General features: G+C 32.5%; 2 protein-coding genes and 1 pseudogene across 4 annotated transcripts; 2 read left to right on the forward strand and 1 right to left on the reverse strand.

The window, feature by feature from the left end:
• Positions 1-1744: 1744 nt before the first annotated feature.
• Positions 1745-17792, reverse strand: LOC120149804. Its single transcript, XM_039162512.1, has 3 exons — positions 17782-17792; positions 1997-3429; positions 1745-1836 (listed from the first exon to the last, which is right to left on the reverse strand). Exons 2-3 carry the CDS (start codon positions 3413-3415, stop codon positions 1813-1815), a joined length of 1443 nt encoding a protein of 480 aa, XP_039018443.1. The 5' UTR covers positions 3416-3429; positions 17782-17792; the 3' UTR covers positions 1745-1812.
• Positions 6532-9924, forward strand: LOC120149805 (annotated as a pseudogene).
• Positions 15122-22761, forward strand: LOC120149803 (AUGMIN subunit 8-like). 3 transcript variants are annotated; one of them, XM_039162510.1, is made up of 8 exons: positions 15122-15465; positions 16294-16419; positions 17081-18568; positions 18874-18993; positions 20347-20463; positions 20542-20631; positions 21124-21231; positions 22400-22761. In XM_039162510.1, exons 3-8 carry the CDS (start codon positions 17228-17230, stop codon positions 22502-22504), a joined length of 1881 nt encoding a protein of 626 aa, XP_039018441.1. In that variant the 5' UTR covers positions 15122-15465; positions 16294-16419; positions 17081-17227; the 3' UTR covers positions 22505-22761. The 3 variants fall into 3 exon arrangements, with proteins under 3 accessions (XP_039018441.1, XP_039018440.1, XP_039018442.1); XM_039162509.1 differs by lacking the exons at positions 15122-15465; positions 16294-16419 and adding exons at positions 16531-16720; positions 16759-16936 and having other exon boundaries at positions 17092-18568; XM_039162511.1 differs by lacking the exons at positions 15122-15465; positions 16294-16419 and adding exons at positions 16531-16720; positions 16759-16925 and having other exon boundaries at positions 17092-18568.
• Positions 22762-23390: the final 629 nt, after the last annotated feature.

Here is a 23390-nt window from a genome sequence, read left to right on the forward strand (position 1 = left end):
GTGTGTAATTTCAATATATATCCGACAAACAAAACTAAGTAAATGCTTTAAAAGAAATTTTGTACATTGCATAATATGTTCGGTTTTAGTCTCTCCCGTTAACTCATTAACAGAAGTCTAAAAAAATCCGCTTGTCAAATAAATAATGAAATGGTATTGATAATTTGAGGACTCATAGAATGTTTTAGAGTTTAGAGACAATTTAAAATAAAATCATAGTTTAGAAGATGATATAAAATAGTAAAACTTAAGCAGTTTAGAATAGCATCGTAATTTTGCGCAATTACTTCAAGTTTATATTTTAGGTCGGAACAAAAGTAGTAAGTTAAAAGAAGTAAACAAAATTTTAAAATCTAAATACATATTTATGATCCATAACCAAACAATCTCTTTCCCAATAGGCCCAACCGATAGTTAGGGCGTTTTAGCTCATAATTTCCTTTCATTTTTTCTCAACAAATGTTCTTTTTCATTTAGTTTTGCGTAAACTACTTTATTTGGTCACCCATCTATCACTTACTTTCTATTTTGGTCATCAACTATTTTTTTTCATAATTATATCTAACATTATATTTTGATTCATTAACAATAATGTTGACATATCACCATGAAATAATATCACGTCAACATTTAAAAATTAAAAAAATGCTACATCATCATCATCGTTACTTTTTTAACGACAGACGACTAAAACAAAACTCAAACGTAACATTATGTATGATTTTGAAAGAAATAATAGTTGGATGGCCAAAACAAAAACTAAATAATAAATCGGTGACCAAATAGGTAGTTTACCCTTTAGTTTTTATATTAAATTAAAACTTTTAAAGTAAGTTTAAAAATATATATTTGACTTTTTTAACTAATTTGAAATACTTTTTAATTATTTATATTACAATATGCTTGTTTTGTTTTTAATATGGTATATGTTATATCATTCTTCTATCCTACTAAAATTATTCCTTATTAATTTTTCATCATTTTTTAATTTTACTTTTTATTATTTAAATTATTATTAATAAAAATATATATATATATATATATATATATATTAAAAATCTTTGATCAATTAAATTTTAAATATATATTTATAGTCAAAGTTTAAAAAAATTCACTTTTAATAAACCAATAAAAGATAATTTTAATAGAACTAAGAGAATAATATATAAAAATATGAATATTTAATGGCACATAGATGAATTTTTAAAATTTTTATAAATAATGTTGAAAACTAAATCAACTAACAACTAGTTGGTCTAGTAGGGTAAGATAGTAAATCTATTAAGTAAAACGAGTGATTTGAATCCTAATGTTATGAACAAAACAATTAGACTGAAAAGATCACCCCATAACGAACCTCTATATTACCTAATCCAAATTAGTGGATCAATAAATTGGACATCAGTGTTAAATAAAAAAATCAACTAGTATCTAAGTACAATAAAAAGCCACATTTACTCTAAAAAAATAAATCAAATTCGAACCTAAATAACACCTCTTAAAAGTAACGAGAAAATCAACTCAACAATGGCATGAGAAGTAATGAAAGATGTACATATGAGCATATTATTAACAACAACAAAGAAGGAAAATACATACATGGAAAAGCTCAAACAAACCTCTAAATCATGTTCACTTTATATGCAAAACAATCTCATTTAAAAGAAAAAGGAAAAAAATATATGTTTTATCACAACACTCGCTAGAAAATAAAAAGATAGCATTGTAGGGTACATGTGCACAAATTTCAGCCCATCATACATTGATGTCACTGGAGCTTGTTTGAGTTTGATTCCAACATCAAATGATTAATTACAACCAAAAGTACATCATTGCCTGTGCACATAAAATGGTCACATTATCAAGCTTTGAAGAAAAGATATAACAAAACATAATGAAACCCTGAGCCCGTTGATGTTTCGAAGCAGATCAAAGAAAGACAATGATTGTGGATGCTAGAGACTGATAAAAGCGAAAAGGTAATCACAAGTCATACCTCTGTGAGAGGAACCAGAGACACCTCATCCGAAGGAGAGGGTGGTTTCTTCGGTTTCCGACTTCGCATCTCAGCTTGTATTGAATTCAGTTGTTCTCTTAGATCCTTCAGTAAATTAAGTTCTTCCTCCCTTCCTTCTACAATTTCATGCCTTGTATTGTTTCTTCCACTCTCAAGCTTCTCAATTCTCCGGCTAAGTTGTTTCAACTCAGATTGATAGTCGGTAACGCCAGCCGCTAAGTGACGAAGAGTCGACTTGCAGTCAGCATCTGTAGTAAGTAACTTATTTACCTTTACGCATTCAGTTCTATATTCAGCAGGCAAGTCATTACCACTACATAATTTTCCCTCAGGCTTTGCACTCAGAAAGTTATTCATCTTTATCCAGTCAACTTCATCTTTAGCAGGTAATCCCAAGTTATCTTCCAGTATCAAATCCGGCTTTCTAAGCCGATCATCGCTTCCCAAAACCGACTTACCGTTACATTTTTCCCCATCAAAGCAACTTTTGCTTTTTGCACTGGTTTCAGGAATTTCATGTATAACTGGAACTTCAAATATATCATGAACAACACTAGAGGAAAGAGCAGAACTTGAAATGCGCAATTCTGTTGAATCTTCATGAGATCTTATCTCATGACATTCATTCAATAAGCTAGACTTTAGGGACACTGATTCAACCTTACCATTTGAAATTTTCTTTAGATCAACTTCTTTACAGTCTGCAATCTGTTTCACCTTTTCATCCAACAATCTGATTTGTTCCAAGTAAGAAATGAATTCACCAGCTCCTGAATTTAACGAACTTCTCCTTGAACTCAAGCCTTGATCACGAACTACCGTGTCGGAATTTCCAGCATCTTTGCTCTCCTGCACCGGTGCCAGATTGTTTTCTCCATCATTAGTACTCTTCTTTGAATAGAAATCTATTGGTAAACTTGCGGGCAAAGAACTGAGTCTTCTAACAGTAGATTTAATACCCTTTTCCCCATCGAATGCATCATTTCTTTCCGTAAACCGGTTCGGTGTAAACTGCTTTTCAAAATCATTCAAATCATCATGACACCCCAAGCTTAGAAGCTTATACCTATAAGCCTGAACTTGGAACTCAAGGGAAGAGATCTCCATTTCTTTCTGATATATAAGTTCTTCAAGAATTGCAAGAGCTTCCTCGGCATGACCAATCTTTTCTTCAGCCAATCTCTTGTATTGACTTGCTTCCATCTTCACCGCCGCCTTCTCGCTTTGCAGCCGCAGTATCATTGAAAGAGATTCATTCGTGGCGGTGGCAGAGGATTCTCTTTCGAACTCGAGCTCGGAATATAGCTTCTGAAGAAGTTGCTGTTGAGAGCGAAGCGTTTCTTTAAGAACTGTAACATCCGTTTCTTGTATCGGCAAAGTTACAGAGCTCCCAGCCATGGAGGATTATGCAACTCAGATACAATGTTAAGCAGAGTTGTTTCAGAATTCTGAAAGATTAATTCACCACTTCTTGTTGTTCTCCCGAATATTAAGCACTCAGAAAACTATGATTGCTCTTATGCATATTCATCTGAAAGGCATGGAAAATACTTTTTCAAGAAAGAGATAAAAATGCAACCCAAGATGCAGTTTTTTCTTATGAATTTTTTTTTTGTCCATAAACAAACCTATACTTAATTACCAAGTAAAACTAAATTACCATACTCATACGTTTTTTCATTGGAAAGAGTTGTGAATTAATGATATTACCATTTGGAAGTAATTTTAGCTATTTCCAGAAAATTCACTTTCAGACATTTATTATTATAAATCAATTTTAATTATTTTATAAAGCTTTCATCATTGTATTAAGTAAAATTTTGGTTGGAATTAAGAATCTTTTTAAATGAAATAAGTTATATTTCCCTATATAAAAGTTATATAGAAAATCAAGTGAAAAAGATCTGGGTATTGAAAATGGATGATCATAGTTCTTAACTTCACCAAGATAATTTGAAACAACCATAAAGCATCATACTGACAAGATTCAGAAAACCAAAAGCGAAACAAAATTCAAATAACGAATGTAAAGTTTAAGAAAAACCTGGTAGTATTTTGCAGAAAAAGAAGCAAATTTGGTCCTCTGATTCCCGAGTTCAAACAGCGCCCATATTTCTATAAACATTCAGCTTTTTTGTCCATGAAAACCCAGTTTGCGTTCAAAATCTTAATAAACAAGAAAGCGGAGAAGAAAGGTTTGCATTTAAAAAGGAAAAGAAAATGCAAACTGCTTTGGAGGTGGAGGTTAAACGCATGTATAAATTTAGGAAACATCAACAACCAAATATCTAACGATGTTGTTATTATTTTTATGGATATGGGACCTTAAGTTTTAAAGTTAACAGATTTGTTTAGTAAATTTAGACATGCATGTAATCCATATGAAATTAAACCCATAAGATTTTATTTATTTCTTTAAATGAAGAGTGGGAGTTTCCATTAGGAATTTAAAATTTAAAATATTATAAATATAAAATTATGAAAACGCTTAAAACATAAAATACTGTTAAAATTTTCAAAAAATAAATAAATAAAATTTATTTGGTAGTATTTATTTTGTTGTGTTAAAATTATGGTTTTATAATTTTTGTAAATAAAGAATGGTTTTATTTGGTGGTAGAACTCACTGGAAGGTAGTGATTAGTCACTACACTTGTTCAAACGCTGGCTCATAATTAATCTAAAATGGTCCGTTAAAGGTTAAAAGCTTAACAAAGAACTAAGTGTATATTAACGGCTACGAGAATTTAGAAGCGGGTCCCACATGTATTGCCTTGCCGCCGACCATTTCATTTGTTTACCGTCGCCACAGTCCCACGCGGTAATTCGTGTCATTGGACAATTGCATAACAAAGTTTTTGTTTTTTTTATTCTGAAAGAGACAACGTTTAATTAAGTAAGTATATATTTTGAGATGAATTATGTTGATGGACCCACATTATAAAAAGTCGTAAAACTCGTGACCCACCAACAAATTGGCCCTGTAACAAGATAGTACAACATGGATCAGGAGTTGACTTCAATATTTTAACATAACAAAGTGCTTCGATCTGCTTCCTGTTAATTTTATAATAATTCATTACTTTTAATTAAATAAATAAATATAAATAGAAAAGCAAATGGTAACAATTCTCACGTCTCTAAAGTTTTGATTTATTAGGACATGGGACCTTAGATGCTTAAGAACATTTCTTAGACGGTTCGGTGCCTAAATAAGCCTAAAAATACTAAGCAAATGGGCTTAATTCAATACGGAACCAAAAAGAACTTAGAAAGGAACTCGCAAAGATAAGAAAAGAACATTGTGTGAATGCTCCGTGTATTCTTCAAAACAGAAATGATTACAAATAAAGTGGGGATGTCTCTATTTATAGTAGAATCCTCATACAATGGACAGTTAAGATTGAAGTACTAAACAAATGGGCTTAATTCATTACTCCTTGTTAGGACAACGACAGTTTCTGGACTATTTAGAGCCCATCCCAATGCTTTGTCACTTGTTCGGGTGTTCATTTTAAAGAAAGATCTAGTTCCAAGCTGGCTGATTTTGTTATGTGAAAGTTCTTTGTGTAATTTGAGTCTACTAAATTGGATTCTTAGAGGGTTCTCCATATCTATGTCAGACATGGGTATCAGATACGACACTGCGTCTGACACTGGTATGTTCAATTTTAAAATGTTTTTCCAATGTATTTGGAGGACTCTTGGAGGGTCATATCCCTATATTCATAAGTGTCAGACATTAGAATTTAAAAGAACAATGAAGAGTCGGAACAACATAGTATAAAGTAAAACTGGTTTTATTGCGCCTTGTTGGGACAAGGACAGTTACTGGACTATGTAGAGCCCATCCCAATGTTCTGTCACTTGTCCTGGTGTTCATTCTAAAGAAAGATCCATTCGAAGCTGGCTGGTTTTGTTATGTGAAAGTTCGTTGTCTAATTGGAGTCGTATTAACTAAATTGAGCCTTGGTTTGCTTGGATCCACCTGGTGGTTTATTCCGGTTTGTTCAAAGAGTAATTCTTCTGTATCATCTTGTCAAACGCTGAATATGTCCGACAGAAAATTTCTTGTGATTGGTGGTGACTGCAGATAAGTGCTGTGAGCTTGATCACGGTGCAGACACAATAAGCATATTATTAGATAATGAGTTTTGTTCATGTTGTTGAACATATCTCTATCTACAGTTTTGCTTTGAAGTAGAGTAGCTTTATTTAAAAACTTACATACCAACATTTTTATATATCCATCATTTATAATCAAAGAATCAGGAGTGAGGAAGTAAGCATTGGAGTAAATGTAATGCAATCAAATAAGACAGAAAAGCAAAATAGTATAGTATAATTTGTTTTCTCAGGCCAAAGATTTTTTGTAAGGAATGAAGTGAATATATTGTCATTAGTTATTTCTATTTAGCTTATTTTTCTATTTAGTAGGCTACTTGAAGCACGTTTCTGCTATATTCATGTATAGCCTGCGAAATTTAGATTGATCTCAACAACTTTTATATGCTATGTACATCCGTGTGAAGCATAGCAAGACCACATACATTATCCAATGTGATCCTACTGAGACTACCTAGACATTAAGCACAAGTTGCATACCCTCATTGATCAACCTGTTAAGGACCAGCGTTTGATCCTAATGAATACTGGGGAAATATTAGAGGATTCAAAATCTTTGGCGAACCAGAAGGTAATAACTAATAAGTTCCATTGTCTCTTTTCCCGGAAAATCTATTTGGCAGCTGTTTGATTGATATCTTACTCTTGATTTTTTTGTACGTGTCTTTGAATTATTTGCAACATTTGACGTGCTCTGTGCTTTCAGGTTGAAAATGATGTTGTGGCACTGACCTTGAGAAAAGGTTGTTTCTTATTAGTAGTTTTCTTCTTTTTCAGCTTTCATTTCTTTTAAAAGTTTATTGTTGCACGTCATCCATGTATTATAATTCTCATTTCTTGGCTGAAGTGATTTGCATCAAAGTAGATCAAATTTTGGTGCCTCGGGATAAGCCATAAAATATGTGTATATATGTACACACACTTTTTTCACTTCGAGTCTTGGAAGATAGATTGATTTGTGTTTTTATAATGAAATACCATTTATGGTATATACCCACCATAGGAATGGAGTACATTTCATGGTCAGTCATTTACCTTTCCAGAAAGCACCCGTGGCGAGGGAGATTAGATACTGCTACCGGCGGTGGATACCCCCGTTTCAACCAAAAAAAATATAGGCAATTATCTGAATAAAGTGGTAAATTTGACCCTTTTTGTTATCACTTGGAGCCAACTTAGAAGTATTGTCTCTATTAGTACGGTACAAACCTTAAGCTGTGATGTCTTTTCCTCCATTTAAATTGTCAAAATCATGAATAAAGTGGAATTTATTTTATCTAGCCTTAGGAATTGTATTAACTTTTTTGAAAATTGGTCGAGTCCCTTCTTTTATTCCCTTAGATGCTTGTGTTAGAAAAGTATTAATCCAATAATAAATATTATTATATAATCGAACGAAACAAATAAATAAAGAATTAAAACAGAGGAACGTGATTTGTTTATTCGTATGTAGACACTGAATCGGATGAGTAGAGTAAGATAAATAGAAGAAGGATTTTTGTTAAGCCTTGTATGAACAGTTTCCTTAAGACAAATTCGTCTTCTCCTAGGTGTTTTGAGTAACGTTGGACGTCAGTCTCCCAGGACACAACAACAAACGATCACAACAGTAAGTAAAACCGTAGTGATCAGTCAAACACAATATTGCCTTTCTCTATCACCGGAAATAACGAATTTGAAAGGAACTTTCTAAATGTTTTCCAATTTCAGCATTGTGAATTACGTCTTAGAATTGTACCTCAAGTAGCCTATATATAGGGAGAGAAAATAGATTGAATGGCTAAGACCTTTCGATGAAACCTTTCGACTAAAGGACTTATCATTTTGATGAAAGGGCTTAACCTTTTAATGAAAAGATTTAATCTTTTCATGAAGAGAATTGTTGAATAGATATAATTGAATGGATGCAACTCTAAACCAAAAATTAAGTTTATTCACTAAGTGACATGACTTATTATTAATTAGTTATAAAAGCATCAATTCATTCAATAATTTTTCCAACAATCCCCCACATGAATGAACTTGATGATTCAAACACTGACTCGATATGGTGATCGATATTTGCATAGGATAGGTAGGCATCCCCTTTGAACCTTCCCTTGTGAAAATATGTTTACCTTATTGCTGTCCAATAGACGCGATGTTCTTAAACCGTCCTGCCATTGGTGTAAGCGAACATACCTCACACAAATATTTCACTGATAAGAATTTGGTTCTCATGGGTATGTCTATATAGTTGTGGTCATCTCCTGGTTCTAATAAGAGTTTAGAGAACTATGCCCCTATAGTCTATTTAAAGCGACTCCACTTCACTCTTACATATGTGACTTATGTTGTTTGACTCACCGAAACACAGTGGTTATTAAAAGCATTGCTTAACCTTTTTCACATTTTAGTCACTGTTTTCATCATAGGAATAGACTTGGGATAAGAATCCCCATAGTGACATCACAAGGTCTATATAGATCTTGGGATCTCCAGTCAACTAGGTTGGGTTTTCCTTCACATAGCAACAGGCTTTAGTCACATTCCTTTTGATGTTTATCAACTTGATCTTGATTAAACTCATTGCTTTAGTCACATGTTCTATGATAATTTAGAATATGACCAAATGTCATTCAAAATTCTTTAGCAATCTTATGGATACTATACACTTCATACAGTGTATCCGATAATCCATTCAAACTGTAGCTCTTTTTTTTATAGGAAAATGTAGCTCTTGAATCGGAAGTCAAAATCTTTCCAAATTTCCAACAACAGTAAATGTAAAAACAACGTTTACCTTATCCTCTCTAATAATAGGAGGATCATCATATATTTTGTCATATTCAACATGATCAATAATAACATCTTTTTAACAATAACATCTTTTTAACAATGCGCATTTATGCATGCATGGGAATGCTCGGGGCAGTATCTTGTTAAAAAGATATCAACTGTTTCCCCCAGGTGATTACTGATCATTCACTCCGTTGTAATGTGCTTTCATATCTTTTAGTCTGCATCCTCCTGGTCTGTGTGTGTTTGTTTTCCTGAAACTTAGAATTGTGTTATGCATTATGATATTGTCCATTGCTTACACTTATGTTTATACTCTATATTTAAAGTGACAAGTGCTAACTCCCAATGACCATTGCTGAAGCAGTTGAACGTGTTCTTTCCTTCATCCATCTTAAGTGTCCGTATCGCAATGTATTTCAAATGATCAAGTGTCAAGTCTCGGCTAACTTAGTCTCTCTCTTCGAAGCTTTACACTATCATTGTAGTCTTGACTTGAAATAAGTGATTGACCGGCCATGGCCGTTGTTTACGCGTTGCTCTGTCAATATTGTTTAGTCAAGAATAGAAAGTCTGGTATTGTTAATCATGCTAAGAGAATGAGGAATAAGAAGCATATCCTATACTGTACCATCCAGTCACCATATGTTTTTTCATCCCACCCAAACCCAACCGGCATTTTGGTAAGTGTTCGTATTTTTTGCATGCAGATGACAATGAGTTTGAGGATGTCAACATAGTGAAACCAAACGATTTCTACCCATCCCGTGATGAAGACAACGGAAATTGGTGAAGCCACTGATGGATTTGAAGCTGATGCACAGAAATTGTCTATCGTAAGTCTTGATGTTTTCATTGTTCCATGATCTTTGTGCCATGAAACAAAATTAACAGAGCAATTTCATGTATTAACTCTTAAAATTGACAATGAAGCTAGCAAACTTTCTGGTAAATAATGTTGTGCTGCACTCTTGTTGGTGAAATCCCTGATATATAATTGAAATATTTATTTACTTTTTGAGGTTTAAATCAATGGTGGTAGAAAAAGATATTGAAACTTGAATAATTTACATTGCCTTCAAATATTTTAGAATTTGAGCTTATGAAACAAATAACCTCCATGAAATTTCCATTTCCCATAGTCATTCTTACATGAAATTTTCGTCATTATTTTTCTCCTACAATATAAATTATATTTAAAATTTTCATATATTTCAAAAAACAATGTCTGATAAAGATTTGGAATAGTAGATGAACGAACAAGTGGTCCAAATTCAATTATAATTTATCACACTTGAATTTCAACATTCTAAAAAAACAAATGGTCCGAGTTCTGCGTTGACATTTCAAAATGTTGAATTCAAGCTTATAATAATAACATTCACTTCATCGGATCATTATCCTAGTAATTAACCATGGTAAGTTAAAATAGCATATCCTTCGTCTTCAAATTATCACGATTTTAACAAATTATATTCTCATCATAAATTATTCTCAATAATTTATTGAAAATATCATCAATTGAGAAATTATTATATGCACCGACTATGGCAAAAAAAAGTTTTTGGATGTTTTCTCGGTTCTAAAGTTTTGTATTGATTAATCTGGACCGATACGCGTTGCATTTGTATATATGTTTTTTGTGGGTGAATCTCCTAATAGATATTTTTTTGTACCCTCAAATTTGAGATCTACTTAAACGATATCAAATTGCTTACCAATATAGTAAATTTAATAATTGGTATAGAAAAAAAATTAATGATTATGTATGAATATACTATTACAAAAAAAACAAATTGGGGAAAATGCCGACAACGAGAAGCTGAAAGTTACATGTCATGGAGACAGGATGTCATTGAATCGCATGCACAAAAACTTGGCCAATAACTTGTGCCTCTAATTTTAATGATAAGTAATGCCAATAGGTCAAATTTCTCACCAAAAATGTTATGTCTTTTAAATTTGGAACCAATAATTTTGACGAGATCCACTGCATAAACAAAACACGGGTCCTCTACGTGACACGGGCTTTTCATTGACAACAACTAAAATAAAAAGTTGTAAAGTATACAAATAATTTCTTAATTAGACTGTTTTTAAGTATATAAGAAATGCATGAGAAGGATTATGAAAAACCCTAAGGAGAGAACTTAAGACATCTTTAACGAAATCGTTGGGTCTTGAAGAGAGAATAAAACTCCATAGTTGTACCGTGAGGTAGCTACCATAAATTGTCTAAGGACTTTCTGTCAATACTTTCAAGCAATCCTTTTCACATTCAAATTTGACAATGAAATAGTTGTTTTCTAAATCTATGAATTTGAAACTCCCTTGTGTATGTCATAGAGATTGAGTTCTCAATTCTAGAGCTTTGACACTTATTCTCAGAGTGAGTTCATAACTTAATCGACAAAAACTTGTAGAAATCGATAACAGAAAGAATGCTCAGCGAGACAATAAGTTTCAAAACCCTAGAATCGAGAATTCAATATATGTGGCATACACAAGAGAGTTTCAACCTGATAGATCTAGAAAACAACTACTTTATTGTCAAATTTAAATGTGAAGAGGATCACTTGAAGATATTGACAAAAGGTCCTTAAACAATTTGCTTTGGTCAAGAATAACTAAAATCAGCATATAAACACAATCCAATCATCCTAAAACAGTAGCAATCAGATAGATCCCCAAATTTTCGAAAAATATCAATAAGTTTATTATTTAAATAATTAAATAATATCATTGATAAAATAAGATCAATTTTATTAGATATACTGATCAAATATAAAGATAAAACAATCGACACATATTGGATCATAATTATGAATCATAATTAGCAAGTGACTACGATTTATCAATTACACCTTCACTCTTAAATGCTATAATATATATTATAGGTGTAGATTGTTGATAACAGGTCATTATGAATCATAATTAGCAAGAGACTTGGATTTAGGATATTTTGTTCCTTTTTAATTGAATAAGGTACAATTATAGAAGTCTTGATTATCAATTTTAGTAATACTTACCAACCATATACTTAATTTATTCCAAATCTAATCTACAAGTATTTATAATAAATCGTGAAATCACTTTACATTGATTAAAAAGTTCCAAAAGCAAAATAAAACATTAAATGAGGGGGGAAATGAAACGGCAAAATTATGCATTTGGCAATGGAAAATGATTTTTCTCATTAATATTTGCTAATTGCTTGTTGGTAGTAGACACTATGGGCAGGAATGTGCTTAAAGTGGGCGAGCGGACACAGCCGTCTTACCTAAAAGTTTTAATTTTTTATATGTATTTTAGGTATTTTATTTGTATTTTTTATAGTAAAGGTAGAAAAGGATATACTTGAAGCAAATGAATGAATTGGTAGGACACACTTTGATGCAATTATAAAGAGTAGGAAGTGAAGAAAGTCCCAGTGTAAATTGAACCTTTGGTGTCAAGCATGATAATATGGCTTGCCACGTCGTAGTTAGCTTATTATGAAACATCTTTGGCACCTAACTTCATCCATCATTAATTTCAATTTCATCAAGGGTTCACCTGCATCTCTTAGCCTGATTTACTCGATAGTTTTCTCCTTGAAAACTTCTTAAGATGAATATATAAGAACTTTATTTTTACATTATAAATAAATTTAAATTCATGATAAATTAAATAAAAATAAAATTCAGATTAATTCAAAAACCCACAAATTCAAATCCGAGTTAAATATTTATATTTTTTTTGAATAATCTAAATACATAAAATTATCTAAAAATTGAATATATTATTATTCATATTTTATCTACTACTACTTAAAAAATATTAATCTAAAAGTGATTACAAGGTTATGTTCTAAAGACACTTAATCCATTTGACAATGAATGCTCAAATATTATTGACATACAATGTGCTTAAACCCAATACCACTAAAGATAACAATCATCCATCTAACAACGAGGTAACATGATCTGTATAATACTATTATTTGAATTTAAATTAAATGTTATTATTCTTAAGATATTTAAATGTATAAAAAATAAATTTTAAATTATTATTAAAATATTAAAATTTGAATATGTTAAAATAATTTTAAATGACCTAATTCGAATCCGTTTAAAAACAAATATATTGTTTATTTTGATTTTCAAGAAATTCCATCGCTCATGCCAATGTGAATTTCAGATTAGAATATTAAATTTTTTATATTATAATATTCTAATATAAAATTCATAACGGCACGAATAATACATATTTAAATAATTTGTGTCCATATATATTTATTCACACCCGTAATTGATAAAAACTTTAACGAAAAAATTAAAAAAAAATATAAATATCTAAATCACTCTTTTATATCTATTTTTTTTACTAAATCTAGAATTTAAAAATAAGCATATATATCCATCTTAAAATAATTTCAAAGTTTAAATCCTAAGTATTCGGGATCTTATTTCAATGGGGATGTTTAAGGAAAGATAACCTAATATAAGGCTAATAAAAAGCGCTATCGGAAATGTTAATATTTTTTTAATATTTTCGATAGAACGCTACTTAAAATGTTATTTTTTACCGAAAATATTAATTTCGCTACCTAAAATAAATATTTTCGATATAAATATTTTCGATAGAAAAAATAACATTTTAAGTAGCATTGTTCTACCAAAAAATATTAAAAAAATATTAATATTTTTAATAATATATTTCTTTAATAATATATTAGACTATCGTACAACAGAAGTATCTTATTTTAATACTACCATCTCATCTACCGAAAGGAGTTTATAAAAGTCTATGCCATGGGTTTACTAATGTGGACCCTACAAATTGATAAATCAAGTAGGGAGTGATTAGAAAAATCATTTTTTAAAAATTTAAATTTCTTATATATTTTAATTATTGTTTATATCATTTTTTATTGATAATTTATTTTTCACTTATCAAATTTTATAAGTCAATGCATCTTTCAAATAATATACAAAATTATAACATAAAAGCATACATTCATTCTTACTCTTACATATTATTAATTAAAATAAAAAGGAGAAAAACTCAACATCCACCTCACATGATGAGACCAAAAGGACACATTGAGTGAGTGGATCATCCCTTTGAACCGTATGTCACATCCTCCAAAATTACATACTAATATCCAAGTTAATCATAATGGATTAGTTGATATATTTGTTTGAAAGTCCAAATCTAATGGGTTTTGAAATCGTTTTTCAATATTTAAATTATATCTATAAAAACAACCGTGTTTGAGAGAGGGGTTGCAAGTGGAAACAAAAGATAGATAGGTGGGAGATTGATGCAATTTTCAATGCTATTAGCTGCTCTGCTCATTTAAGTAATGCTTTTAATTAGCAATGATTTCAAATTTTGTTGGTACTGATTTTGATGTGTGGGTAAATCCTATACATTTTGGATATTTAAATAACCTAATGATTTCGGTAAATCACTCTAAAAAATAATTATTAAAATTAACAATAAAAAATAAAAAGATATTTATAAAAAAACAAGAATATAATTGTAATCATCTATTCACATTCATCCAAAGATTGTAAAAAGGTATAAAACTAAAAATTTTACATTAAATATAAGTAGATCCCTACCTCGTACATGGGATTGGGATTCACTTACACGATGTAATTTTTTTTTAGTATTACATTGATTTAGGATAGTTGAATGAGTAAAAATAGACGACTGAAATTATCATCTTGATTTTTTCCAGTAAAGATCTTTTAATTTATTACAGTAAAATTCAACTGTTTATTTTTACTTATCCAACTATCTTAAATTAAATATATTTTTTAAATTTTACATTGTGTAACTAGATCCTACCTCCGTATATATTCTTCAAAGTTCAAATCCACAAAAGAAAATAATTCTGATAGGAGCTAAAAAATATAAAAATATTTTAATTTGTTTATAGGAAAGGATTTTATGTGATTGAATCTTTTAACCCTTCAAAATTATACTATGTTGAGAAAATTCATTATATTATCAAAAATATCTATTTACTCTAATACATATGTTATTAAAAATTTAATATATCTATTTAATTATAAATTAATTTACTAATGATTAATTTATCTAAAGAGATAAGATATTATATTTTTTAATACATTTACGTACGATAAGGTAGCAAAAGAAAACTCCCATTTCTGAATCTCGATAAAGTAGGTGGCGCGAAAACAGCTTCCTTACTCTTTCTTCTCATTCAACTGAAATACAGTTCCCCTTTCCCTCATCTTTTTTTCAAAACTTTTCTTTTAATTCCTCGAATTTATCGCTATTATTTTCTTCATTTTTCCTTGTTAAATCTCTCTTCCCTCCACCAAGAAACTGACCATCTCAATAGGCTTTTGCATCTCACACCGGAATATTCCTTCTCCAATCATCTCCCGGATACCGGACCTCTCCTCTCCGGCGGTCACTCTTTCGGTTTCTTTTGATCTGATATTTCAACGAATTCTCGAATTTCTCAGGGTTGATTTTTCTGTGATTAAATCGCTTTGGAAGATTTTTTTTAGATCGATAAAAAAAAGGTGAGATTTGTGCGTGTCGTTAGTCTTTTGCAGCTTTCTGTTTTGATTTGTTTCTTGCTTTGTAGGTCACTCGTTTTAGCATAAAAGAACAGTAATCAAATAAATTTAGTTTTAATTTATTCTCTTTTTTGTTGTTATTTTTAGTAGTTTGTTTTAAAAGAATAATTTCTGCAACTCCGTAACTGAGAGATATGCATAAAACATTTTTTTTATCTCTGTATTTTTGTCTTCAATTTTAGAGACATAGCCCTGTCAAAGCCAGAGACTACATGGTTTTGGATTTTTTTTCATTAAAAAAATTAAATACCAGTGAAATTATTGTAATCTTAAATTTAAACCTTTAATCTTTCCTGGTATTTCCATCGATTTCAGTTCCTCAATCTGGGAATACAAAACAGAAAAAGTACGCAGATAGCAACATAAAATAATTTAAACTATTATTTAAAGTTTTCACTGTGAATTCATGGGGATGGACACTGGTCTTCCTTGCACGTGGTGCTCCATCTCTTTTCCCGTATCTTCACCAACATTAGCACTGCAAAAACTTCAACCTTGTTCTCTTCTCATCCCAATTATTCAATTTCTCAAACCAACACGGATACAAACAAACAATCTTACATGATTACCTAATTTGTTTAACTGCATTTTTTTTAATTGTTATGCTAATTTTACTGTCATTATTCACATATGTGATCCCAGGTAAAAATCCCGTGTGATCAATTTATGTATTTTTATGGGAAGATAGGAAAGATGATATATTTTTAAAATGAAAACTGATGCAATTTTTTGTTGGTCATTTCCATTGAATTCCTATTCATGGAAAAGCAGGTGAGAAGGAAGGGAAGAGGCCACAGTTGGCTGTTTATTTATTTCTGTGAGTGAAAATCGGTGAATCTCATTGTGGTTTTGGTTTTTCCAGCCGAACTGACCATGCATTCCTGTGACCAAGTTCAGGTAATTACCATTTCAGAATTAGAACCATTACAGCGAGAATGTTCTCTTATTACCCTAGTGTTGTACAATTATAGTTTTGACATAAACATTTTGAAAAAGGTTTTTTTATGCATTTGAAGAACTTATACATACATATATGTATGTATATATATAGGTGTGTATGTCTTCTTTCACTCTCTCTCTCCTACGCACCTTTCTTCTAGCTGTTTTTTTATCCTACAACCCACCACCAGGAAACAAAAACCAGTGGAGACATTGACAGTATAGTTTTCTCAAAGCCTCACATAGGGGACCTCTTAGTGTATTGCGTTTGCAATTTTAGGTTAATTTAACCAAAAGGCTTAGTGATGACCGTTAATTTATATTGGATAGAATTCTACTTTCTAAAGGACAGCCCCGGGTCCCCCCCCCCCTCCTGATGCTGTTTTATCACTTCTCAGTCTCATTCTGATGGCTTGATCTGCTTGGATTTGGGCTTTCTTGATTGATAAGCTATGCCCATTTCAGTTAATTTCTTGTAAATCTCTAATTCTTCATCAATCAGATCTGGGCATCTATAACGATGTTTCTTGTTTCTTTTTCTCCTTTGGTGTTGATAATAATATCTTTGCTTTATGCCATTCTGTAAGCATCTAACTTTTGGTTTATGCATTTGTGGCAGATTTATTGCAGGGGAATGTATCTTCTTTTTGAGCAGCTGGCGTTATTCCGATTATCTGTGGGGTTCATGTAATGGATAGGCTGTTAAATGTAGTTTAGTGTTCTTTATGGAAAATCCCATCAATGTGGTCTAGTTTGGAAAGTTTGGATGGATATATGTGAATCAGAGCGAAGATTGAAGAAGCTTGCTGCTGTTGATACCGCGAGGTCACCCCTTGTTCCTGCTGAAAAAAACAATGCATCACTCACAACTCGTCAACCTCGAACCAGGGAAGTTAGTTCGAGGTATAAATCACCCAGTCCTGCAACACCTTTTGGTTCGAGGCGTTGCCCATCTCCAATTACTAGAACAACCTCTACTCCTTCCCAGTTGGTGAAAAATAGAGCTGTTTCGGCTGAGCGGAAACGCCCCTCAACACCATCTTCACCTCGAAGTCTATCTACGCCAGTTCAAGATTCATCAGTAGGTGTGCAGATATCACCTAGAAGGCTATCAACTGGCCGCACACCTGAAAGTTTATGGCCATCTACCATGAGAAGTCTTAGTGTTTCATTTCAGTCTGATACAATTTCAATTCCTGTTAGCAAAAAGCAAAAACAAAAACCGGTTAGTAATGTTTCATTGGATCGTACTTTGAGACCTTCTTCAAATGTGGCTCATAGACAACAGTCCGAAAAATCTGCGTTATCGCGTAAGCCTACTCCAGAGAGAAAGAAAAGTCCTCTTAAAGGGAAGAATGCGCCTGATCAATCTGAAAACGCTAAACCAGTTGAAGGTTTGCCTGGCCGTATAAGAGATCAGCCTCGATGGCCTAGTAGAAATCATGGGAAACTATCTTCCAATTCATTGAATAGAAGTGTAGATCTGGGTGATATTAAGATTGTTAAAAGTTTATCTACACCAGTTCCAGAAATCGGGTTATCTTCACTGAAGAGAATGGCAATTTCCGATAGTTTGAGTATATCTCTAAAGAAATCTGCTAATGACTCAGCCAATTTGTTATCACTCGATGAAATCGGTCAGGTAGGGCCTGAGGTAATTCCAATTGATGATAAGTCTCTGCGGGTATCTGGACCTGCAAGGCTCCTTTCTGCAAGTTCATTGGACAAAATGACACTGACAACTTATGCACACAAATCTCAGTCTTTGTCTGCTCCTGGATCACGACCTCAGACACCAAATAGAACTTCTGTTTCGAGGGGTGCCAGTCCTTCTCGGGCAAGACCTTTCACTCCACCTCCAAGAGGAGACAGTGCAACTCCAAGGGGAGTCAGTCCATCTCGTATGAGGACATCCACCATAACTAGTCAATCCCATAGCTTAACTTCAGTTCTTAGTTTTATTGCAGACTTTAAGAGGGGGAGAAAAGGTGCAAGCTACATAGAGGATGCTCATCAACTCCGGCTTCTTTACAATCGCCATTTGCAGTGGCGATTTGCTAATGCCAGGGCAGAAGCTGTACTGTATATTCAGAAAATTACTGTGGAGGTATATTTCTTCTCAAAATGATAAACTTTACATCAACAAATATTAGTCTACGTTTTAATAAGGAGACCTTTGATGGTTATAATAGAAAAATTGACCTTTCTATGCATTCATGCGATAATTGAAAAAAAATTGATCGTTTGATTCTTTGAATCACTGTCCATTATTATTGGTTTCCTACTGTGATGAATTTTTCAACAGTTAGTATCCATGTATGCACACAGAGCTTTAAAATGGCATAGATAGTGGATTGGCTCTTCTATAGTGTGTTAAATTTTTTATCAAAGAAATTCGATCTGTTGTTGCAGGAAACTTTATACAATGTCTGGAATGCTACTTTGGGTCTGTGGGATGCCATGATCAAGAAAAAGATCGATCTCCAACAATTGAAGTTAGAGCTCAAGTTGAACTCGGTTTTGCATGATCAAGTAACAGTTGCCTCTATTTCTCCTTTCATAGAAAATTTTTATTCCCCTCATACAGCTTCAATGTTAGAAGTGCTTTTATATTTAAGTTTGAGATTATATTATTAGTTGACGTGCATTTTCAATTGTGCTACTACTGGTGAAGATACACGGAGGTAGTCAGCGAATACTTGCTTATCTTCTTACACCTTCAGGTCCAAATTTTTATGTTTTAGGGAATTGAGGATTCAAACTTGAGTCCGCCTTTTGGAGGAAAGGTGGAAGTCACTAAACTACGCCTTGGTCCATTCTATAGCTCTAAATTTTTATAGTAATAGAATATTTAGTCATATCAGCATGGCATTTTGAAGCATCTTTTAGATGAATAAGAGGTTTATTTTATAGTTAAATGGTTATAAGAAATAATATATGGCATTGTTGTGGACCTCCAAGCTTCTTAAATTTGGCAGTAGTTCTTGTGGAATTTTAAATGCCAAACTTCTAGTTGTGGTAGCCTTCTAATGGGACAAAAAAAGTCAAATCTTATTGACACTTGGACAAGCCTTAACAGGAGGCTCATTCTGCAGCGTGTTTTCCCCCAAATTCTGCATTTGAGGATTTAGAAGGTTTTCTACTTCTGGATGAAATCCATATTTTGGTGCTATATACAGGAACTAGTAATTTACTCCTGACATGTAACTCTACGTTGATCAACACAAAATATTTCAAGTTTGAACTTTTCCATCTTGGTTTTAGGAACCTTTTTAGATTCAAATATATTTCGGTGGATAAGGCAACCTTTAAAATTAATGCCTAAAAAGATTGGATGGAGGCTTGGTAGAACAAGTTTCCATTAAATGTGATAAAATATCATAACTGACTCCTTGTTGCATAAACATGAAATATATAACAGAAGACCAGGTGTCAAATGCATATCAGTACCTTTGGCAAGGACTTAACCTTGCCAACATGGTCTGGACAGACCCATGATACCTCTTTTCCGAAGTGGCCTTCACTTGATAACTATTATGTTGCTCTAATTATTCCTTTTACTAGTACAACACTGTTGCAATTTTTAGATTGTACTTTCTATGTTTATTAATATTAAATAGATTGAAGAGAAACAAATTTATTATCTACATGAGTGATATATTTCATGTCTCACAATTCGAGTAATTGCTTATGATCAACTGCTTGTCTTCAAAAGTTTGATTGAAGGTGTTATCTTTAATCCTGTGGAAACTACTCGTCTGAAAATTGGAAAAATTAAATATTCTGTTTCTCATTTCAAGAACATTTTTAATGGTCGGCATATCAGTATAAATTCTTTCCACTGAATTTCCTTTATCTAAATGCATGTGTATATGGTTCATGCAGATGGGATATCTTAACAATTGGACATTACTTGAAAGAGATCATGTAAGTTCTTTAGCTGAAGCCGTAGAAGATCTGGAGGCAAGCACTCTACGTCTTCGCGTAACTGGAGGGGCAAGGGTAATTTCAATAAAATACTTTGGATTGATATCGGAAAAGAGAAATATTGACATCTTTGCTGGATTTTGTACTCATCAGGCGGACATTGAATCATTGAAAGCTGCTATTTCCTCTGCTGTTGATGTGATGCAGGCTATGGGATCCTCCATTTGTTATTTACTCTCAAAGGTGTCTTTCCTTCCTAATCAGTTATTTCCCTTGTTTCTGAACATAAATGCCTGACATTATAAGCAGAAAGAACAAAAGTCAATGCTGTTGTCTTTACTTACCGTTGTAGTTATCTGATATTTAAATTTAAGATGCCAACAGCCAGTATATTTTCCAAGTAAATTTTAATTTTGGTTCAAGTAGAAGTTTTATCTCTGTTTATTTTAATTAAGGTGTCGAGACAAGTGTTTCTCAAAATTTCAGCTTTGATGATGTATGTAAATTTAAAAGGAATTTTCTTCTTACCCTTTTTTGCCTAATTCTATGGTGAGAGCTTATATCTTTGCTAATGAGTAATGACTCTAAATCCACATCGACCACTTGGATTTTGTCCCATGCTGGTCCAATGTGTGACAGATGGTTGATTCTGATATTAGCTTGCAGTTTTCTTGCTGATATATCTTGATTTCATTCTGGAAGCTTAACTGTATTTCAATATTATATATCCTTTAGGTGGAAGGAATAAATAATTTGGTTTCTGAGCTTGCTGCAATAGCTATGCTAGAGAAGAACATGCTGGATCAATGTGAAGCTCTCATGGCTTCAACAGCGGCTATGCAGGTAAGGACACATTAAATGCTTGCTGAACTTCAAGTTCTTGGATTAAATATGACTAACTTGACTCGACCAACTCCTCTAAGACTCTTTGCAATGGTAAATATTGTGTATGCAGGTAAGGACACATTAAATGCTTGCTGAACTTCAAGTTCTTGGATTAAATATGACTATCTTGACTCGACCAACTCCTCTAAGACTCTTTGCAATGACTGGTAAATATTGTGTATGCAACGAAAAATCAGACAAAGCATGAGGATAGGATTTAAAGCTATTTTCCTCATTAGAGAGAGAAGTTAGGGAGGGTTGAACTTGAATTTGATTTTCAAGTGATGCTTATCATTAGCCACATGGAACATGACATAGTCCACTCGTTTAGCCAAAGGCAACCTTTTTCTAGGAGAGTGGCTAAGGCTTTAACTCGGTATTAAGTCAGTTTAGTTGATTACGCTGAAGTGGAAATATCTTTCATGTGTTGATGGAGACAGGTGAGAACTTTCAGTATGAAGCTTATGTGTGTAGTAGTTGGAGTCAGGGACTAATGCAGAATTTAATGCTTAGGGATTAACTTATAAAATTTTGAGGGAAGACTAACTTATAAAATTTTAGAGGGATGAAAAAAGATTATCAATAGAAAATACAAAGAAAATATTCGAATTATATGAGAATTTTGATTTTTCGGGGAGGCACAGCCCCCACCAACCCCCAGTCCATCCCTGTTTGGAATGATCTGACATGCATGCTAATCTGCCTTAAACCTATATTACTTAGACACAAGTGCTAGAATGTGTATATGTGACATTGGTTTGATTATTTCTAAGCTTTTCTATGTATTTGGAGGATTCTTAGAACATGTCCACACACCGATCGGATATGGGTACTGGAAAAAAAAACACTGAAGAGTCAAAGCAACAATAACTCGAAACTGACTCTACCGCTGTAAATGTGGCCAATCCATCCCTTATATGCCATCACTATCAAACCGGCTGGCTAATGTCAGCTCAACCTATGCATGTGCCAACTGAGCTGGCTAGAATAGGTTTCTGCAATTTGCAAACTTTTGTTTCTATGCTCTAATGAATATAGTTTCTGTCTTTTTTCATATGTGTGTGTGTGTGTGTGTGTGTGTGTGTTAGACACATTTGACAAGGTTTTTGGTGATGATATTGAACAGTTAGAAGAGTACAGTGTTAGGTCTCATCTCATACAAACAAAACAAGTTTTGGAGAGGAATAAGCAGCCAACAATGGCAACCAAAACACTATTTCCATGGCCATAACGAGCTGGTAAGCTGATAGTATTCTGCCAATATATGATCCTTTAAAGTGAGATAAATTTATTACAAAATCTGCTCTGCCAGCCCCAGTAAATGTAAATTTCCCCCTTTTCCCTTTTAACTTGAATGTTATTTTTTCTTTCATTTTTTTACCCTTTCCAAAGATTGGGGTTTTTGACTCTGATCTTTTGTCTACGTGTAATTTTTGTATTACGCATATGAAAAGAAAAAAAATGCAGAGGAAACGAAATATTTGATATCCAATGTAGAGGCCAAACTTAATTGGATTTAACCTAGTCGATTAACGCCCTTACCTTCGAAAGATGATAATTAGTTGGGACTCGTATTTCCATAATTGCATGTCCGAGATTTTAGTGGTATGTTACGAATATAGAAATTAGGTCACTAATAATAAAAATAAATAAATTATAAGAAAAATAAAAAATAAATAAACTTACTTGTAAATTATTATTTTTATTATGTTTAATACAATATCTAATAAATACATCAAACATGAAGATGAGATATTATATTCACAACCTCTATGGCTTAAATAATAGTTTGTCACACGTGATGTAAATAACTTGGGCTCGTGATAAAAATAATTAAGAAACATAAGGAAAAACCAGAAAACCAATGTGCATGTAATAACGTAAGCCCGACCCTGCATTTCAAATAATATGTCAGCAGGTGGGCTTCGTGTTTCATCTAGTACACCCCAACTCCTATGCAAAGAATTTGGGCCATCCCAATCCATCATATACCATCAGTCCCACGAAAACTATTACTATCATACACACACACACACACAAAATCCCAACAGTGACGACATCGACTAATACGACCAATAGACCCTAAAACCAATCATACGAACATCTAACTCACATGC

The sequence above is a fragment of the Hibiscus syriacus genome, unplaced genomic scaffold, assembly GCF_006381635.1.
Source record: "Hibiscus syriacus cultivar Baekdansim isolate YM2019G1 unplaced genomic scaffold, ASM638163v2 tig00111008_pilon, whole genome shotgun sequence".
In the NCBI taxonomy this organism is placed as follows: domain Eukaryota; kingdom Viridiplantae; phylum Streptophyta; class Magnoliopsida; order Malvales; family Malvaceae; genus Hibiscus; species Hibiscus syriacus.